Here is a 17,716-nt window from a genome sequence, read left to right on the forward strand (position 1 = left end):
CCCAGGTCCCCATCCAGTGGGTCTCACCAGAGGTAGCCATGCTTTACTTCTTCCAACACAGCTTCAGATTATGTCACTTTCCTGCTTAGAAACCTGTGAAGATTTCATATTTCTCATGACATCACACCCAGACTTCTTGACTTTCCTTGTAAGGCTTCCCCCAAATGAGATTAATCTTACTTATTTAACCTTCCACTTACATAGTCCACTGGCATTTGTTTTGCTCCATAACTCCACTGAGGCCCTTGAGCCCCTGGTCACTCGGTTACCCTTCCCTCAACCCCTGCCTTGTCAACTCGGTGCTTCAAGGCTCATTCTATGTCTGTCCTCTGGTCTCTGTGGTGGCACACCCTCACTGATCTCCTCCCCTTTGAACTCTTAAAGCATTACAAATGTCTCTACTACATGCTTTAGCTCTTAATTATATGCCTTCCTGCACACTGGTAATTGTTTTACAGACAAGTTTATAAGCCTGTAGAAGTCAAAATAAGCCTTATATTCTCTATCCCTCACATAGTACAAAGTAGGCTCTATGTCAAAGATACTGATTATTTCTTTCTTTTTTTTTTTGATACTGATTATTTCATGTCTTTTTTTCCACGTTGGGTCAGGAAAAGAATTATTTTCAGATTGTGTTGTAAAGTACTATATAGTGATAGTATCAAAAATGGTTGCCACAGAATTATCAATCACATTAATATCAGATAAGGATTTTATCTATCAGCCACAATATGAAAGAGAGAGAGAGGGAGAGAAAGAAAGTTCCCAGAGCTAGGGCTTTTAAGTATTAATTCAAGTGTGTTTTAAGTATTAATTCAAATGACATCATCTCAACAAAGCACTACTTTCTCTACATGGCCCATCCATTAAAGGTAGCTACTAGTATATGATCATGATATCCTCCACATACTTATAAATAACAATATTCCCATGTACTGTCTTCATAAATCTGTCTCCATTCCTTCCCCCTTATCCCAAACTGTGAGTTCCTTGATGTCAGGGACTGACACAGAGCTAGAAACCAATACATTCTTATTGAAGAAATGAAGTATATCACATGGTACAATATGGATGAATCTTGAGAACATTGTGCCAAGTGAAATGAGCCAGTCACAAAAAGAAAAATACTATATGATTCCATGTTTATGAGGTAATAGTCAAACTCATAGAGACAGAAAGTAGAGTGGTGGTTTTCCAGGTGCTGGGGGCAGAGGAGGATGGGAAATTGTTTAATGGGTATAGAGAGTCTCTGTTTTGCAAGATGAAAAAGTTCTTGAGATTTTTGCACAACAGTGAGTATAATTAATACTGTGGCACTATACACTTAAAAATGGTTAAGGTGGTAGATTTTATGCTATGTGCTTTCTATCATAATAACCAAGAATAGCATCTCACACACATTCTCACCATTATCAGGATGTGCCTGACCACTCACATGAACCAATAGATGCTTCATTAATATTTCACATGCTGGTGGTCATGATGAAACAGGACAACATTTTTTTCTGATTTAGGTCACCTGAAAATAATGACAAGTGATTAAGAGGTCCATAGTAGTGTCACTGTTGAGACTCCAACAAAAGAATAGTTTCAAATACTTAAAGTTTCTAAGACATACAACCTAGAAAAATAGTCAATGTTATAATAATGTGTAATTATTAAATTTGATTTATTGTTAAATATAGCTGTCAATTATTTGAAACATATAATGAGAGATATAATTTTTACTTTTTCTATTACATTACATTTTAAAATGTTACACGGAATGTGTGTGGGATGTAATTTACTCCTTTTTAAAGAAAAAAACAAATGTAAATAAAAGCTGAAATTAAAACAGAACAACTTAGCATAGAGACAACTGACCTTGTTCATCAGAGAAAGAAAATCAAAGCTAGTATATCCTTTTAACTCTGCCTACTGTCTATCCACCTGTAATCAAGTTTTTCTTATAATTTAATATATATGCTAGGCACCTTTCCCCAAACTACTTAATACTTCTTCTGTTGTCTTTTCAGCAACTTTAGTTTAGTGTCACACCCAAAAAGGGCGCACCTCTTTAACCCTTTCAACTCTTGAATCAAACACACCCTTATTAAATGTGCATTTCACATGAACAATCAGTATCTGTCCTCCTTGGCTGGGGAGAGAGCAGCTCCTACGAAGGTGAGCTGTTGAGTTAAAGGAGGTGGACTGGCAGTAGGAGATAGAAGCCAGGCTGTTTTGAGAAGTAAGAAGATCAATACCAGTAATGTGGGGAGAGCTGTATTTTTCTTCCTATATTCTCTTGGCATATATGTAGAAAGCAAAAAGGAAGCAACAACATGGTAAGAAATGAACTGAAGTTTTGTTATTTCCTCGGCCTAAGACCTTGTTTTGAACTTATATAGTAGTATTACTATTAAGAACATTAAGTAACTTCACAGTGTACTTATTGTCTAGATCTGGCAAATTCTTAAATCTTAAAAAAACAATTTTGCATAGAAGAAATAGTGTTGGGAGGCTGAGGACCCTCAGAGACTTTGTCTTGAAGGTGAAATGAAAATGCCCGGGATTGTGATCTGTGGTGTCTGATAGTTCCAGGTTCTTTAAACTAGGTGATCATTAGCAAGCTGCTCCTGTTAAATGCATTGGAGTTGGTACCATTAGCCGTTCTAACAATTTCTATTTCATAGAACTTGTTGTCAAGTGTGCTGCAAAGAACTTAGTTAATCCTTTTTTCTGTCAGTTAAAAACAGCTTCTTTCTCTACTCCCTTTTTAAATGTCAGAGGCAAACTGATACCCAGCCCCTTGGGGAAAAAAACTAGTGGGAAACATTGTTTTGAGAAGGATTGATTTTAATTTTCCTTCACGGTAGGAGAATTTAGAACTCTATTATGCATTCTTTTAAAATGTAGATTATTTTTCAGATATATTCTGCAGTGGGTGTTGGCTACGTGGTGCTCTCATTGGCCTGCCCCATAACAAGTTATTATGTGTTGCACATACTTTCCCCAAACGACTTATTAGGACAAAGAAATTCATGAGACCAACTTGGCTTCTTATACCCTGTTGTTCAAGAAGTGCTAGAGATTAAAATATGTTAAGAGGGGGGAAAAAAGCAATCTTGTAAGCTTTTAAGAAAAAGAAGTTTATATAAAACCTATTAAACTTTGCCTCATCGGTTTGATCATAGAGGCGTAAATATAAAACCCCGAGTAAGTGTTGGGCATTATTGCCTCAGTTTTCTCTATTAAAACTTATTAATACTTAACATTTTACCCGTCATTTGCCATTTCAGCCACAATGGCTTAATAACTACACTGACAAATGGCCTTTACACTAAGGTGTGATGTCTTACTCTTTCCCTAGAAATCTTAGCAGAATTCATATCTTGTATTTTCCTGGGGGTGGGGGGCTTTTGGAATGATTTGTCAAATTAAAATGAAAAATCTTGGTTTAAAAGCATCCTGACCTTGAACTTTGAAAAGTATTTTAATAAGTGAAATTTCAGATATTTTGATCAACCATCTTATTAGTGCCTAATCGTAAATGTCTAAAAATGTTCTAAGCAGATTGATTTACCTATAGCCTAAGAATGTTGATAGGTAAGCTTGGGGTGCATAGGTTGGGGAGAGCTGCTGGAGGAGGTATAGTGGCCAGGCTGATCATTCCAAAGGTTGTTTCTCCTCTGAGTTTGTCTGCAGTCTGAGGTAAAGGTACATGGAAAGGTACCTGGTATTAGTACTTACGTGGCAGGGACTAGTAGAGTAGTGGCTAGTGAGAACCACAGTTGAATTTTAAATGGAAATGTTGAAATGGGCAGAGCCTGCTGCCTATGTCTCTAGGCAAAATCAGGATTGGAGCAGTGCAGAAAAGCCTGGGCAGGCAGACTTGCCTGCCTCAAGCCCATACAGGATTGGGGTTTGCAAAATGCAACCCAAGCGCACAAGCTGAGTCAGAGAGAGGTGCCATCTGAGCTCATGCTGCCTGCCTAGAGCCTTGAGAGGTGTTGAAATATTTTATTTTCAAAACTGGAGAAGCAGCAGATTTCTCACAGTCCCCTCCCAACATACACACAGTCCCACCCTCTGGCACTTCCACCCCATCCCATGTGTTCCAAAACAGTCTAATTGGGGGAGTGAAGAATCAAAACAAAATTCCATTGGAAGGGAAAGTAGGTCAGTCTTCCTGAGGGTAGAAAGGAAATGAGTGGAAGGGGCAGTAGATCGAGGGAGTAGAAAAAACCCTTGAATGAAAACCCTTGCAGGGAAACTTTTTTTGTTTTTTTAAAGACAGGGTCTTACTATGTAGCCCAGGCTGGCCTCACATCCAAGTGATCCTCCTGCCTCAGCCGCCTGAGTGCTGGGATTACAGGTGTGCACCACCATGCTGGAGCTTCACAGGGAAACTTTTATAGGCCCCAGTCAGCTCAAGTGTGAGTTTCCCCCAGCTTCGTAGTTCCAGTGCAGTTCTTTGGACTCTGCTGGAGGTGCTCCTCATGGCCCAGGGTCTATTCCAGTCCTTGGACCTGCTCATCTCCTTTCTGCCCTTCCTCCTTCCGTACTGGCTTGGCCTCTCAGCTCTTTCTGTGTCCAGTGTACCTGTTTCTTCCATGTTTAGGTTTAAATGGACACTCATGCCTCTGTGCATATGACAGGGAGGGAGAGTGGGGAGGAAGGGAGGGAGGGAGGGGCAGAGAGAGAGAGACAGAGAGAGAGAGAGAGAGAGAGAGAATTGCAGCCAAAAAGAATAGAACAGGAAATGGAAGCAGAGAATAGCATAAATGTTGTTTATGTATGTTTGAGTCCCACTCAATGGGATTCAAGTCAAGCTATAATATGCGAACTTGGACTAATCACTTTCCACACTGGTTTTCTCAAATGTAAAATGAGGATGATAATTACCCACTGCCCCTCCACCTTGACCTGATAAGTGGTAGGTTCTTAAGAAAAATTACCTGAATAAATCACAAAAGAAAAATGAATGGTTAATAAGTATATAAAATGTGCCCAATGCTATTAGAAACCAAAGAAATTTATGTTGTCTAGTTATTATGAAGTGTAGCTTGTATCAGCAAAGTTATAAAATATAAACGTAGAACATGATGACTAGTTACAAAGCAAGGAGGAGTATAACTAGACATGGGCCAAGCAATAGAATATTGCTGTTTCCTGCTGAATTTTCTGTGGTCTCTCTGGTCACTCCCTTTGCTTACCACCAAGGCCAGAACTAGGGTGAGGGCAGTGAGGACCATGCCTTAGAAGCAAAGTTTAAGGGGACACCAAAAAACACAGTAATCAAGATATATAATTTTAATGCATTTTTAAAATAAAAGTTAAGGCAAAAAAAAATCCATGGTGAACAAAATAACAGACTTAAATAAAAGTGGGATCTACTCCGCAAAGAAGTGTCCATTTTAACTGCTGTGATAATCATGTCTGCTTTCTCTTATGGCGTTACTACCTATGAATATATTTTAAGACAATATGGTTTAGTGCTTCTGCTCTTGAATCTTTTTTAAATTAAAAATTTATCACAATTAAAGACACATTGCCATTAATCTTCCTCACTTCGAATACACCCCATTGTTCTTGCCTCTTTCTGCAGCAGTTCTGCAAGTCTTTCATATCTTTAGTTGTGCTGTTGTGGATGCCTTGATGTCCTGAACTGATTCAAAATATTTACCTTGTTCTTGAATTTCATATAAGTGGAATTATACATGTACTAGTTTTTCATTTATATCTGGATTCCTTCAATCAAGATTGTGTTTATGAAATTCATCCATGGATTGTGGACAGTTGGAGGTCACTCGTCCCCGTTGCTGTATTCCATGGTGCACCTGCATTAAGTCATTATGCCCCTGGTGAGGAGACCTGGGTTCACTGTAATTAGCAGAGCTTCTGTGAACATCCTATATACAAGTCCCAGAATAGTGCGCATCAGCTTCTTCAGGGCAGCACTTTTCAAAATGAGTTCTGGAGACAGATTCCCAAGATTTTTTGAGGGAGTTTGTAATATCAAAACTGTCTTCCTAATAATGATAAAATGTTATTTGCCCTTTTTCCTTCTCCTGTTCTTGAGAGTATACAGGGGAGGCCTATCCAGAGACAACATGATGTGCGGTGGTGTCTTGCTCTGGTAGCTAAAGAATGTGTCCTGAGTGTTGTTAACTTTTAAAATCTCTTAAGTTTTAATTTCTAGCCTAGGTATATCAGAGGTATGATAGATATAATCTGCATAAACAAAGGCTTTTAGCTTAATTTTTAAGAATATTATGGGGTTCTAAAATCAAGGTTTTGAGAATTGCTACTCTAGGGAATATTAGGAGGAGTGGGATTACTCATATGGTATATGCATTTCTTCCATTCTGTTAGATAATGCCAAACTGTTTTCCAAAATAGTAGTACCAAGTTTCACTCTGATCACATATTTTAGAGTTATTTCTCCACAGCCTCTCTACTATTTGTAGTTATCATTTTTCAGAAATAGTGGTTATATAAAGGTATTTCATTGTGGTTTTCTCTTTCACTCCCTTGGTTACTAGTTAGGAACATATCTTATGGAAATGTATGTATATATGTATAGAAATAAGCTATAAATATGTTTTTAGGAGCCTGCAATACATAAAGGAACAACTGTAGGAATTGTGGTATGTTGACATGCTAGAACTAAATACAATCTTTAAAAATATTAGTATAGAAGTGTATTTAATAATATGAACACAGTGAAAGAATGATATACCTAATTGTCTGTACAAAATGACATTTTGTAAAACCCAAAAGAAAGTCAGGGAGAAAAATAGCAATAGTGGTGTTTTGGGATAGAAACATTATATTTTCTTCATTGTACTTATTCATAATTTTGACTTTCAAATATGAATATGTATTTCTTTTATGGTTTTTGTATTGGTCAGCTTTGTATCTGCTAAGTGACAAATAGCTGAGATAATCAACTTGTAAAGAGAACAGGTTTCTTTGGCTCATAATTTTGAAGTTTGCTTTTCTGTCTGTAGTGAGGCAGCACACCACAGCAGGGAGTGTGTAACAGGGTGAAACCAATCACCTCATTGCTGGAACATGAACACAAGGGAGAGGAAGGCACTTGGGTCTCACATTCCCTCTGCAGTCCTTTCCCCAAAGACCTACAGCCCTCTCCCTGGGCCCTACCTCTTAAAGCTTCCACCACCTCCCAATCACGCCCCCTGGGAGCCCAGCCTTTAACATAGGGCCTTTGAGGAGCACTCCAGACCAAACTATAGCAGTTCCCTTTTCCATTCCCCATTTCTTCCCCAGAGACTGGGTAAGGTATCTTACAAACTTTTCTTTGGATCCTTAAAACAATCCAGAGGACAAGTATTTCAGAAGCCAGATTTTGTGAAAATCATTTGAGGATAGTAAGGCTAGAAATAGGTCTTAGTTGCATGTCGTCTAACATCATGCTCTACTTTTTAAAAAGTTAATGAGTAGATTTCCACTTGTTTCCTTTATACTGGCTTTGACATGTTAAAAGTGTGTGTTCATTAAAAATGCTGTATCACATTCCGAAGACATGTTAACTCTTAGAAACTGCATCAAACGTAGCTATCATTTTAGTCTCCATCTACCAATTGATCAGAATCTTATTATTTACTTAGTCTTTGTAACGCTAACTCAGGCAGCAAAACATCAGCAAAGTATCAGACCATGAGTAATGCCAGCCGTCACTGACACAGGACATTATGTGCTTTGCAAAGCATGTTCACATGTGCCATGTCATGTGAATTTCTCAATATCCTATATGACAGTTGTGGAATTTTTGAGAGGATAAATTATTTGATTCCTATTTAGTAGTATTTCTGAGTTTTCTTCATGAAAGCATGCATTCTACTTATTAATTTGAAAAGAATTTCTAGGAAGTCAGTAATTTGTAGTAGGAATAACAAAATTTCTGGGCAGTATACATTAGTTGTAAAGATAAAAATTATTCCATTTTCTAAAACTATATCACTATTTTCTGCTATACATTTCAGTGTGGTTAAACACTGTCAAGTTAGGAAGTCTCAAGGGCACTAGCCTTGACAATCTCAAAGTTTCAAGGCCACTAGCCATCTCAGAGACAGCCTAGTCAGCGGTGTTGTGTTGGAAAGGCTTGTCCATTCCTCTGTAGAGCTGCCCCCTACACAGTCTTCTGCCTGTTTTCAGTCAGTGCTTCAGACCTGACTGCTCCCCGCCCCGCCCCCGTGCCTGGTGGGAGAGCAGGATGCTGTCTGTCCCCCCTACCTCTTTATATTCTTCTGCCCCCTTATATCATTAGTGTGATCAAAAAATATGGTGAGTGTCCAAAGCTTAGTAAAAGACACTTAGCCATTAATCTTCAAAATATTTCCTCTTTCTTCAAACAGACATCCCATGCATCATTTTCACAACTTTCTGAAGCAGTTCTGGAAGTTCTCATTCATGAGTTTCTTTAGTTGGACCGTTGTGGCTGCTTCCGTGTCCTGAATCAATTCCAAACATTTACTTTCTTTTTTTTTTGGTACTGGGGCTCGAACTTGGGTCTTTTCGCTTGTGAGGCAGGCAGCAGCACCACTGAGCTAAATCCCTAACCCCAAACATTTACTTTCAAGACCACTTTGACTTTAGAGAGGAACCAGTCACTTGGTGCCACATCCAGTGAATAAGGTGGATGAGGGTTCTTTGTAATATTTTTACAAGCCTGTCTTTCCATTGGATGGCGCTCGGCAGCAGCCTTCACTGTATATATATATTTTTAATTCACTCCTTGTAAAGACTCAGTAAGACTTCTAAAACTATAAAGTTTTTTAATTTAAATATTCACCGTATATTTTGATCCTACTTCATGTTTGGTGTGGGTCTGTATGTATCTATATATTGATTTCACAATTGAGGATTAGTCCTTGGTCCATTATTACTTTAATGCTGAGACTCACTGGCAGTTTAATGGTGTTTTAAAGTAATTATTCTTTTTTTTTAAGAAATTATTCTTGATCATTAACATGAGTTATTGTGCAATCACTCATTTTAAATTTCATAGTTAAGATGCTTTTTTGAGTTAGTAAAAAAAAAGAACTAATTTGACAATTTCACAATGAATACATTTTCATTTTTCAGTTTGTCTAAACTTTAATTAGAAACTAATTAGTCAAATGATGATGTTAATCAGTATGTGCACCCAATCCAGGAGGTAGAATAAGAGATTCTTTTGCTATAAATTTCAAATTCCTTTATCTCCTTTTAGTTATACATTGTGCACAAGAAAAAATACAACCAGATTAGGATTATACATCTCAAATGTAAAGCAAATTAATTCAGCTTGACAGTTATCTTTGTGAGAAAAAGAAAATGTTAGGGACACTGTTCAATTTACATGTCGAGAGGCATTCTGGGTTACTTGCTACTTATAAGGCACTCAGTTAGTGTTGGTTGGGATCCCAGACCAGGAAATAGGGAGCATAATTACGGAGTAACTGAGGAAAATAATGAAGAAATATTTTAAGAAGTGTGGGCCAGGTTTTAAGGAAACCAAGAGTGGTTAAAGAAGCTTAAGATCAAGCCAGGCATGGTGGAGCACACCTGTAATCCCTAAGGCAGAAGCAATGCAAATTCAGGGCCAGCCTGAGTTTACATAGTGAGACCCTGTCTTAAAATAAAACAAAGGGCCAGGGATTTAACTCAGTGGTGCCACCGCATGTCTCGCAAGCACAAGGTCTCAAGTTCGATCTCTGGTACCTAAATAAATAAATAAATAAATAAAAATAAAACAGACAAAAAGAAGCTTAAGTTCCAGGGTTCTTCACTCACTATGGCCTCTTCCAAGGCCCTGTGACTAAATTTATAATCCAGAATTTTGCATTATTTTCCTTAAAGCTCTCAAAGTTACATATACTTCAGCCCTACAAAATCTTGCTGTACCCTCAAGCAAAGACTAGTGAAACACATACCAGCTGGCACGTGTTGAGACCCTTTCTCACTCGAGGCCTCTTGAAGGAACAAGAGGAGGAAGCAGTGACTGGAACCTAGAGAGTCAGCCATTTGGAAGCCCTGGTTACACCAGCCCACTCAACTCAGAGCCCACTTAGAGTGGGGAGAAGGGGAAATACTACCTTGGCTTCACTTCAGCCCTTCTCTGGTTAGTGGCCCCTACTGGCCTAGTCTACCCAAAACCAAAGGCATAAATATTATGGTGTAGGGCCAGGCACACAGATTATGGGTAAGAGGGGTGAGCCAGCAGAGTACCCAGCACACAATGTTTCCTCAGTCACAAAAGGGCTCACCTGCTGTTTGCTTCATCACAGCTACTATTGTTCTACTTATTTTTCTGATGATATATTATAATTTCAAATGGGAAAAATTTCTGAGCTTTTTGTTTTGGGAGGGGTTGAACCCAGGGAGCACAGAACTGTATACCCCCAGCCCTTTTTAATTTTTTTTTTTGGTACCAGGATCGAACTCAGGTCCTTGAGCTTGCACAGCAGGCAGCGAAACCACTGAGCTAAATCCTCGGCCCCTTTTTTAATTTTTAAAAATTTTGATACAGTGTCTTACTAAATTGCCCAGGCTGGCCTCCAAATTTCAGTCCTCTTGCCTCAGTCTCCCAAGTTGCTAGGATTATAGGCAGGTGCCATCACACCCAGCTCGGAGCTAACTAAAGCCTGATGTTTGTCTTAGGAAAATTATTTAGACTCTTTGAGCCATAATTTGCCTCTTTTAGGTAAGGAGAAATTTTTGGCACAAAGTAGATGCTCAATAATTATTAGTGAAGGAATAAAAGATTCTACAATTTTATCTTCCTTTCTTTGGTCAAGTATAAGTAGCTTTAAACAATTAGGTTTCACTCTATTTTGTCAAAAAATTAATAATTCTTTTCCAAAACTAGGAGTCTGATTACTATTATCATCATCATCATCATCATCATCATCATTATCAGACTGGCCCTGACCTCACTATGCAGACAAGGCTGGCCTTGAACTCACAGCCTCCCAAGTGCTAAGATTTTAGGCATGTGCTTCCATACCTGGTGAATCTGCTTTTTAAAAGAAACTCTTTGGAATAATGAAAATTGAACTGTCATACATAATGGCTTTCAATAATGATATTCAATAATTCCTTTTTTTAGGATACCAATAAACCTGAAAGTTAAAAAAAATAGTCTGTTACTATTCTTTCACCCAATAATATATCTTTGATTTTATACCATGAGCTGCGATTGTTGTTTGGTTTAAAGTGGCAGCATTAGCTTTTGTAAATGGGGAGGGGGGATAAAAAGAGAGAAGGAGAACAGGAGAAAAAGAATCAAGCTATACAAACTCCCTTTGATGAGTGTGATTATGTATATTTAAGTTGTACCAAAAAAATAAAAAATTGGCTGCATTAGAAAAAAGGAGCATATTGAGGTGTAAGCGAAGCTTTGTGTCTGACATACATTGAAAGGAGAGACAGACATTTAAAAAAAAGGAAAAATAGCAGAGATGGGGTGGGCATTGGAAGGGGTGACAGGTGGTAGAAATAGCATAGGGAGGAGCAAGCATTTCTCCCTGGAAAACTGACAGGAGGGATGATGGCAGGAGAGGCTCTGAAGATCTAACATGTTGTACTATATGAAATTAGACCATAGATCAAAAATGACTGACTGTAGCCATTTCATATGCTTTTTCATAAGAAACCTGTTTACTCTTGAACAGTGTTAGAGTCTGGTCATTTAGTACAAGCCTGTCTTCACTCGTAGTAGCCTTGGAAGAAACCGCTAGTATAGCTCAAATGGAATAACAGAAGTTCATCATTCCCTTTCTAGAATTGTTAAGAAGTAGCTAAATCTTTTTTAGTATATTCTGAGAGAAGGAACTGGATAACGTGGTAGAAAATATTTAAAAAGTTAAAATAAAAGTTTCAGTGGTTAATAAGTCAAGGTTTATTTATGTGAACATTTATGTGTGGCATATATAGTAGCACAAGCAATATCAAAAAGGAAAACACAAAATCGGTAGGGAAGATAGTTATTCTGTTTTATTTGTTGCTGAGGATTGACCTCAGGACCTCACTGCGCCTCTAGTCCTAGTAAGTTCATTTTGAATGCCTCTTCCAAATCCAGGTCTGTAATACCAGGGTTCCACATCTGGATCCTACCTTAAATTTAACTTCATGTCTCTGCCACTGCAGATACTGAGATGATATTCAGCTGTATACTTATCATGGGAAAAGGCAATTTCTAAAAGTCTTTATAACTTCTTGGAAGTTATAAAAAGAACAATCTCTCATTAGTCATTTCTGCTTTTTTGCTTATTTATTTTTCCCAGCATAATTCTACATCAGATTTCTATCCAACTTTGAACTACTTCTTTCTCCCCCTTCCCTACTCCCCATCTTTCATTCTTTAGTTAGCTGTCATGTGGTTCTTGTTTTATTGAAAAGATTTTCTAATCCCTATTTTTATTTTTAAACATGGAAGGGGAAATAGCTTAAATTCTTATATTTTTGAAGCCATACTTCTTCTTCTTCTTTTTTTTTTCCGGTACCAGGGATCGAACTCAGGACCTTGTATTTGCAAGGCAGGCAGCGGAACCATTGAGCTAAATCCCTGGCCCAGTAAAGCTATTTTTTTTTTGGTACCTGGGATCGAACTCGGGACCTTGCGCATGCGAGGCAGGCTCCGGAACCACTGAGCTAAATCCCCGGCCCAGTAAAGCTATTTTTAAAAAAGAATTTATTCAGAAAGTCTGGGAGATACAGCTCAGTGATAGAGCACTAATCTAGATAGAGCACTAATCTGCAAAGCCCTGGGTTTGATTCCCAGCACAGCAGGAAAAACAACAATTAAAAAAACCCAAAAATCTCTTAAGAAAAAAGAAATACCTCACCAACATATACATATACATGTACATATACATATGTTGTGAGACTAAAGTATTGTCAAAATAACATGGCTAATCACATTGTTCATAATAATATCCACTTGACTCATTCCCCACTATGGTTGAGATCTATAGTATCTTTCAGAAAACAACAAAGTGAGCTCTTAGGGAATCACAGGTGTGTAAAAAAAAGTTCCTTTTGTAGTTTGATGACCACGTTCTAGGACGCACAGGCAAGGACATGTAAAAAGATCTGGATCTGCTCACTGGAGTCAGAGCTGGGCTGGGAGCCAGCAGTAAACCTTCAGAAATAGAAGTTCATGTGCCCACAGCTGAATTCCTCACGTGGGCAGAAGGAAGCTGAACACTCTTGACTGCATTCGAGTCCTGGGTAGAAACAATTTTCATTCTGTTTTGTGTAGACCTGTGCTTCTAGTAATCTCTGAGAACATTGATAACTCCTTGAAAAGGAAGAGGACTGTTCCTTTTCTTTAGTAGCAGCAAATATTTGATGTCTGCCTTTAGCTAGAAGTCTTCATGCAAACTGTTGAGATTGATGACAGGGCAGTTTTCTTCCTATTGAGGGCTTACATTCTACCAGGGAATGAAAAAATAGGACACATATGAAAGACTTTTTTTCTTTAAGTAAAATTATTTCAGTGAAACACAAATTGCTATTAATCTCCCCCAAATACTCTTTTAAACAGTTTGTTATATTTTCAAATAATATGCTCTATGTATATTTTTCTTCAACCTCCAAATGCGTTTAGGTGAAGTACCTCTAAATTTAAAGCAATGATTCCAATTGGTAATCTTCAAAATCAAAACAAACAAAAATAAAACGTAATACTCTTTTGCCTGTATGTCTAGATAAAGGACATCCTCCAATACATTAACAGTTTATCCTGCATGTCCTCGCCTTTAGCTCTCCCATAAATGAGATAACATAGATTTCTGAAATTATACAAGTGCAAGGTAATATTTACTAAATGACACCTGTATGCTACCATACTATAAAGGTTGCAATTCACAGACCAGCATTGCCGCCAGCTCTGCCTTAGCCTCTACATACTGCTGGAGTATGATCTCACCATGGGTGCTTGCAATGTCCCCTAACAAGTCACATTTAATGTTAGCCAGCGAGAACACTCTAAAACAGCCCTGGCACACAACTCAAAGACCATCTCTAAAATAGTTCTGCAGACTGCTCCCGTCCCAGTGGGTGGTGGGAGGAAGTCAAGTAAAGGCTCTGTGCAGGGAGGTATGCAGGCTGCTTTCGGTGAGGAGAGCGGAAGCTGTACATGGTAAGAAGATAATCACAGAGGTCTTGAGATTACAGTTGCTCTGAGAACATCCAGCCTAAGAGCCCTCAAGACCCTTCCCAAGTCCAGGAGAGTAGGGGGTGGAGGAGGTTGGGGTCTGGGAGATCATAGAACAGTCTGATGGGCCCTGATGTCCTCTTTGCAAAACACTCCCCTTCCTAACAGATCATCATCAAGGTCGAGAGAAGGTGTTGGGTTTGTGACTTCTCATCTAAGATTTAAGACTCCAGTCCCCAAAACTCCTACTAAAAAAATGCTTACCAGCACTCTCAGACCATTTTAGCTTCTTGTTCTCATCTGTCATACTTCCTCCATGAACAGTGGAAAAGAATCCCTGGCTAAAAAGAAACATGCATCCTGTTTAGGAAGGGGTGTTCTACAAAGATGTGACTTCGGACTTTACTGAGGAGCAGTGGTACATTGTCCTGCTCAGATGATCCTGTTCAGATATGTGCTCCTGGAGACCCACAGGAACCTGGCCTACTGGGCTTTTGGGAGAAGACTGCATTCCCCTGTAAAGGAGTCGAAACTGAAATATGAGGGCCACCCTCTCCATTAAGAACTATGAAGTATGTGTACCCAAACCAGACAGATGTGCCACACACTGTTGTCTATTTCCAGAGGGAAAGCTTAATTTATGAAGGTACAATTTACACATAACAAATTATAATATACACATTTTTAAATAGGTTTTTACCTGGTGCAATGAGGAAGGATTACAATGGCGAAAGGCACAGTGGGATCCACTGGCCTTAAAGTTCTGATGGGCCAGTGCAGACCGAGGCACTGGGTGGTGTCTTTACTCTGTTGCTCAGGAGCTTCAGTGGCTCTCAGCTGTTGTCAGATAATTTACAAACTTGTCATGCTGTCATTCATTGCATGACCTTTGTTTATCCAGATGGCTATCTTTTTTCCCCAAAGAGATGGGATCTTTTTATTTTAAATTAAAATTAAGTAAAATTTTAAAAGGAGATGAGGTCTCTCTAGGCTGGCCTTGTACTCTTGGGCTCAAGTAATCCTCCTGCCTCAGCCTCCTGAGTAGATGGAAGTACAGGCAAGTGCCACTGCATCTGGCTAGGTATCCATTTAGGTGTATAGTTTGATGAGATTTTTAAAAACAGGCACACATGTGTAACCATTGCCACAATCAAGATGTAGAAATTTCCATTACCTCTCAGAGTTCCTTTAGGTCTTTTTTCAGTCATAGTCTCACCTTCTTCCACACCCTGCCCTCAGGCACCACTGATCTACTTTCTAGCAGTATTTTGTGGGGTTCTTTTGGTACCAGGGATCAAACTCGGGTCCTTGCGCTAGCGCAGCAGGTGGCAAAACCACTGAGCTAAATCCCCGGCCCCTCTAGCAGTATTTTGTTAGATCTACATTGTCTCAAATGTCATAAAAATCCACATTACTGTATATAACCATTTGAGTCTGGCGTAGTCATCCCTGTCACTTCATGTTTCAAAATTTTGTTTCTTTTCCTTGCTGAGTAGTATTTTGTTATACAGGTGTACCATAATTTATGTATTCATCAGTAGAAGGACATTTGACTTGTTTTCAGTATTGGGCTATTATGAAGTTGCTATGAACATGTGTGTATAAACAGAACTGAAATTCCAGGAGATTCAATAGAACAGTCTAGAAGTATCTGGGGAGTAAAGTAGTCAAGTACTTGATAGCTAAGCTGAAGAACAAGTAACTAGTTTTGTAAAAACTATTGCCAAAAGTGAGATGGGAAAATAAATGCCTAATAGCAAGGAGAGGACTGCTGATTGGGCATGGGAAACATTGCAACATCATTGGCAGGACAGAATGATAGTTGTTTAAGTTTGACAAAGACTGGAACTGAGCCAATACACTCAAACCTATTTTCCCTGGCTACTTCTTCAGGTCATGTTTCATGGCTTGTAGAGACAATGGAGGCAGAATCCTGTGTTCAGAGTCAGAAAGATTCTACTGGCTCAGGAACTTGGTCAGGGACAAGTCACTTTGGCAGAGTGGCATACAGAGGTTATCTACCTTAAGGTCTGCTGGGAGGATGTAATGTAAATCTGCATAAGTCTCTTAGTGTCGTAAAGAGGGCACAGTAAGCACATATTATTTTTAAAAATCGTGTACAAGCCAGATGTGGTGGACACATGCAGGTAATCTCAGCACTCAAGAGGATGAGGCAGGAGGATCCTGAGTTCCAGGCCAGTCTGGGTTGCATATAGAAGTCAAGGCCAGCCTGGACTAGACAGTCACCAAAGAACCAAAAAACAAATCCTGTAATACCTTTGACTCATGAAAGAATCCAACCAAATGTTTCCTTAGGAAGTCAGAATATTTTAATGTATTCTTAAGCACACCAAATCTTTCCTGTTGGTTATAGAACCACTGAAGGAAGAATTGGCTCGACCAAAATCTGGTTAGCTTTTAGAAGGCTCTAGCCTCAGCCGCAAAAGTTTCAGGTGGCTGCACAGACATTAGCCTGTCTGCTGAGAAGCGTTTCAAGTTCCAGAGCTCCCACCAACAGCTTCTCAAGCTGGAAGCATCACCTGCAGTTTGTGAGCAAATCTGATTACAGAGGGCTTCCTCGGGCACTGACTCTGGTTGTGAGGCCTGGCTTCTACTTCTACTCTGGGCCCACTGGGGCTCTGGGGTGCTGGTGTGGGGCTCCCCAGTGAGGGCTTCGAAGGAGCACGAACTCAAATTGGAAGATTTGGGTTTGAATCCTGACTTTACAGCCCTTACCAACATACTTTGCTTCCGTCTCTGACCTTGCTTTCCAGTCTCTACTGGACTCTAGCTAGCACCTGGTTTGGAGTGTAAGCGCTGTTTTAAATGACTAGGCCACACCCAACAGTCTGGGGTCCACCCGGGTTTTTATCAGGTTTAAACCAAGACCCCGCCCGCTCCTCCAGGCCGCGCCCCTTAGCGTCTTTGTTTTCAATATCCGATCTCAGAGCTGGCTTCAGGGGCCAGCACCTGGTGCGGACCGTTTTGCTCTAGGCGCTCTAGGAAGCGCAGTTTTTTTCCCCTTCCGGGACCTGCGTGCACAACGGAACTGTAGGTCCCGGGGCCGGGCTAGTGCCCCCCCTGGAACCCCGCGAGGGCAACGAGGACACACCTCCTCGCTTCGGACCTCACCAAGGCCAGATAGTGCAGCTTGGGCGGCCGTCCCCCACCTCCCCCGGTCAAAGCTTCTCGGGGAGCCGGAAGGGGCAGGGCGGCCTGGAGTTTGAATGCCCACGCGTCTCTCCCATTGGAGGAGGGCTCCCGCCGCGTGGCTCGGCCGGCCAGGTGCTGATTCCTCCACGTTTTCTTAACTATAATTTTACAAACATGTGGAAACCAGAGTTCTCCAGAAGGCTTCTCCTGGGTTTTTTTGGGTTTTTTTCCTCTTCCCCATCTGTTCTATAAAAGGGCGATTGTTTCAGGGAAATAATTCTGTCCCCTGTAGTCACGTATGATTGTTTTGAAATTGCATCTTTATTGAGGTCAAAAGCAGATACTAGCAAGAACTAGGAATTGTTTTATATGTGTAGCTATTTGGATCTTTTAAAAACCTAAGTATAATTATAGGTA

The 17,716-nt window shown here is 39.7% G+C and overlaps 1 protein-coding gene across 4 annotated transcripts in view; it reads left to right on the forward strand.

Moving 5' to 3' along the window:
- Crybg1 (crystallin beta-gamma domain containing 1) overlaps positions 1-17,716 on the forward strand; it is a 244,754-nt gene that overhangs the window by 172,558 nt on the left and 54,480 nt on the right. Inside the window, exon 1 of one of the 4 annotated variants that reach the window (XM_021236887.2) lies at positions 2,112-2,324. The exons of 2 other annotated variants lie outside the window; for them this stretch is intronic. In XM_021236887.2, the coding sequence (XP_021092546.2) occupies positions 2,322-2,324 (3 nt within the window). In that variant the 5' untranslated portion in view covers positions 2,112-2,321. Of the gene's footprint in view, positions 1-2,111; positions 2,325-17,276; positions 17,432-17,716 lie in introns of those variants that run through there. One more of the 4 variants, XM_021236888.2, reaches the window with a different exon arrangement.

The sequence above is a fragment of the Heterocephalus glaber genome, unplaced genomic scaffold, assembly GCF_053883595.1.
Source record: "Heterocephalus glaber isolate CG9 unplaced genomic scaffold, H.glaber_assembly_v1.0 deba00000942, whole genome shotgun sequence".
NCBI lineage: Eukaryota > Metazoa > Chordata > Mammalia > Rodentia > Bathyergidae > Heterocephalus > Heterocephalus glaber.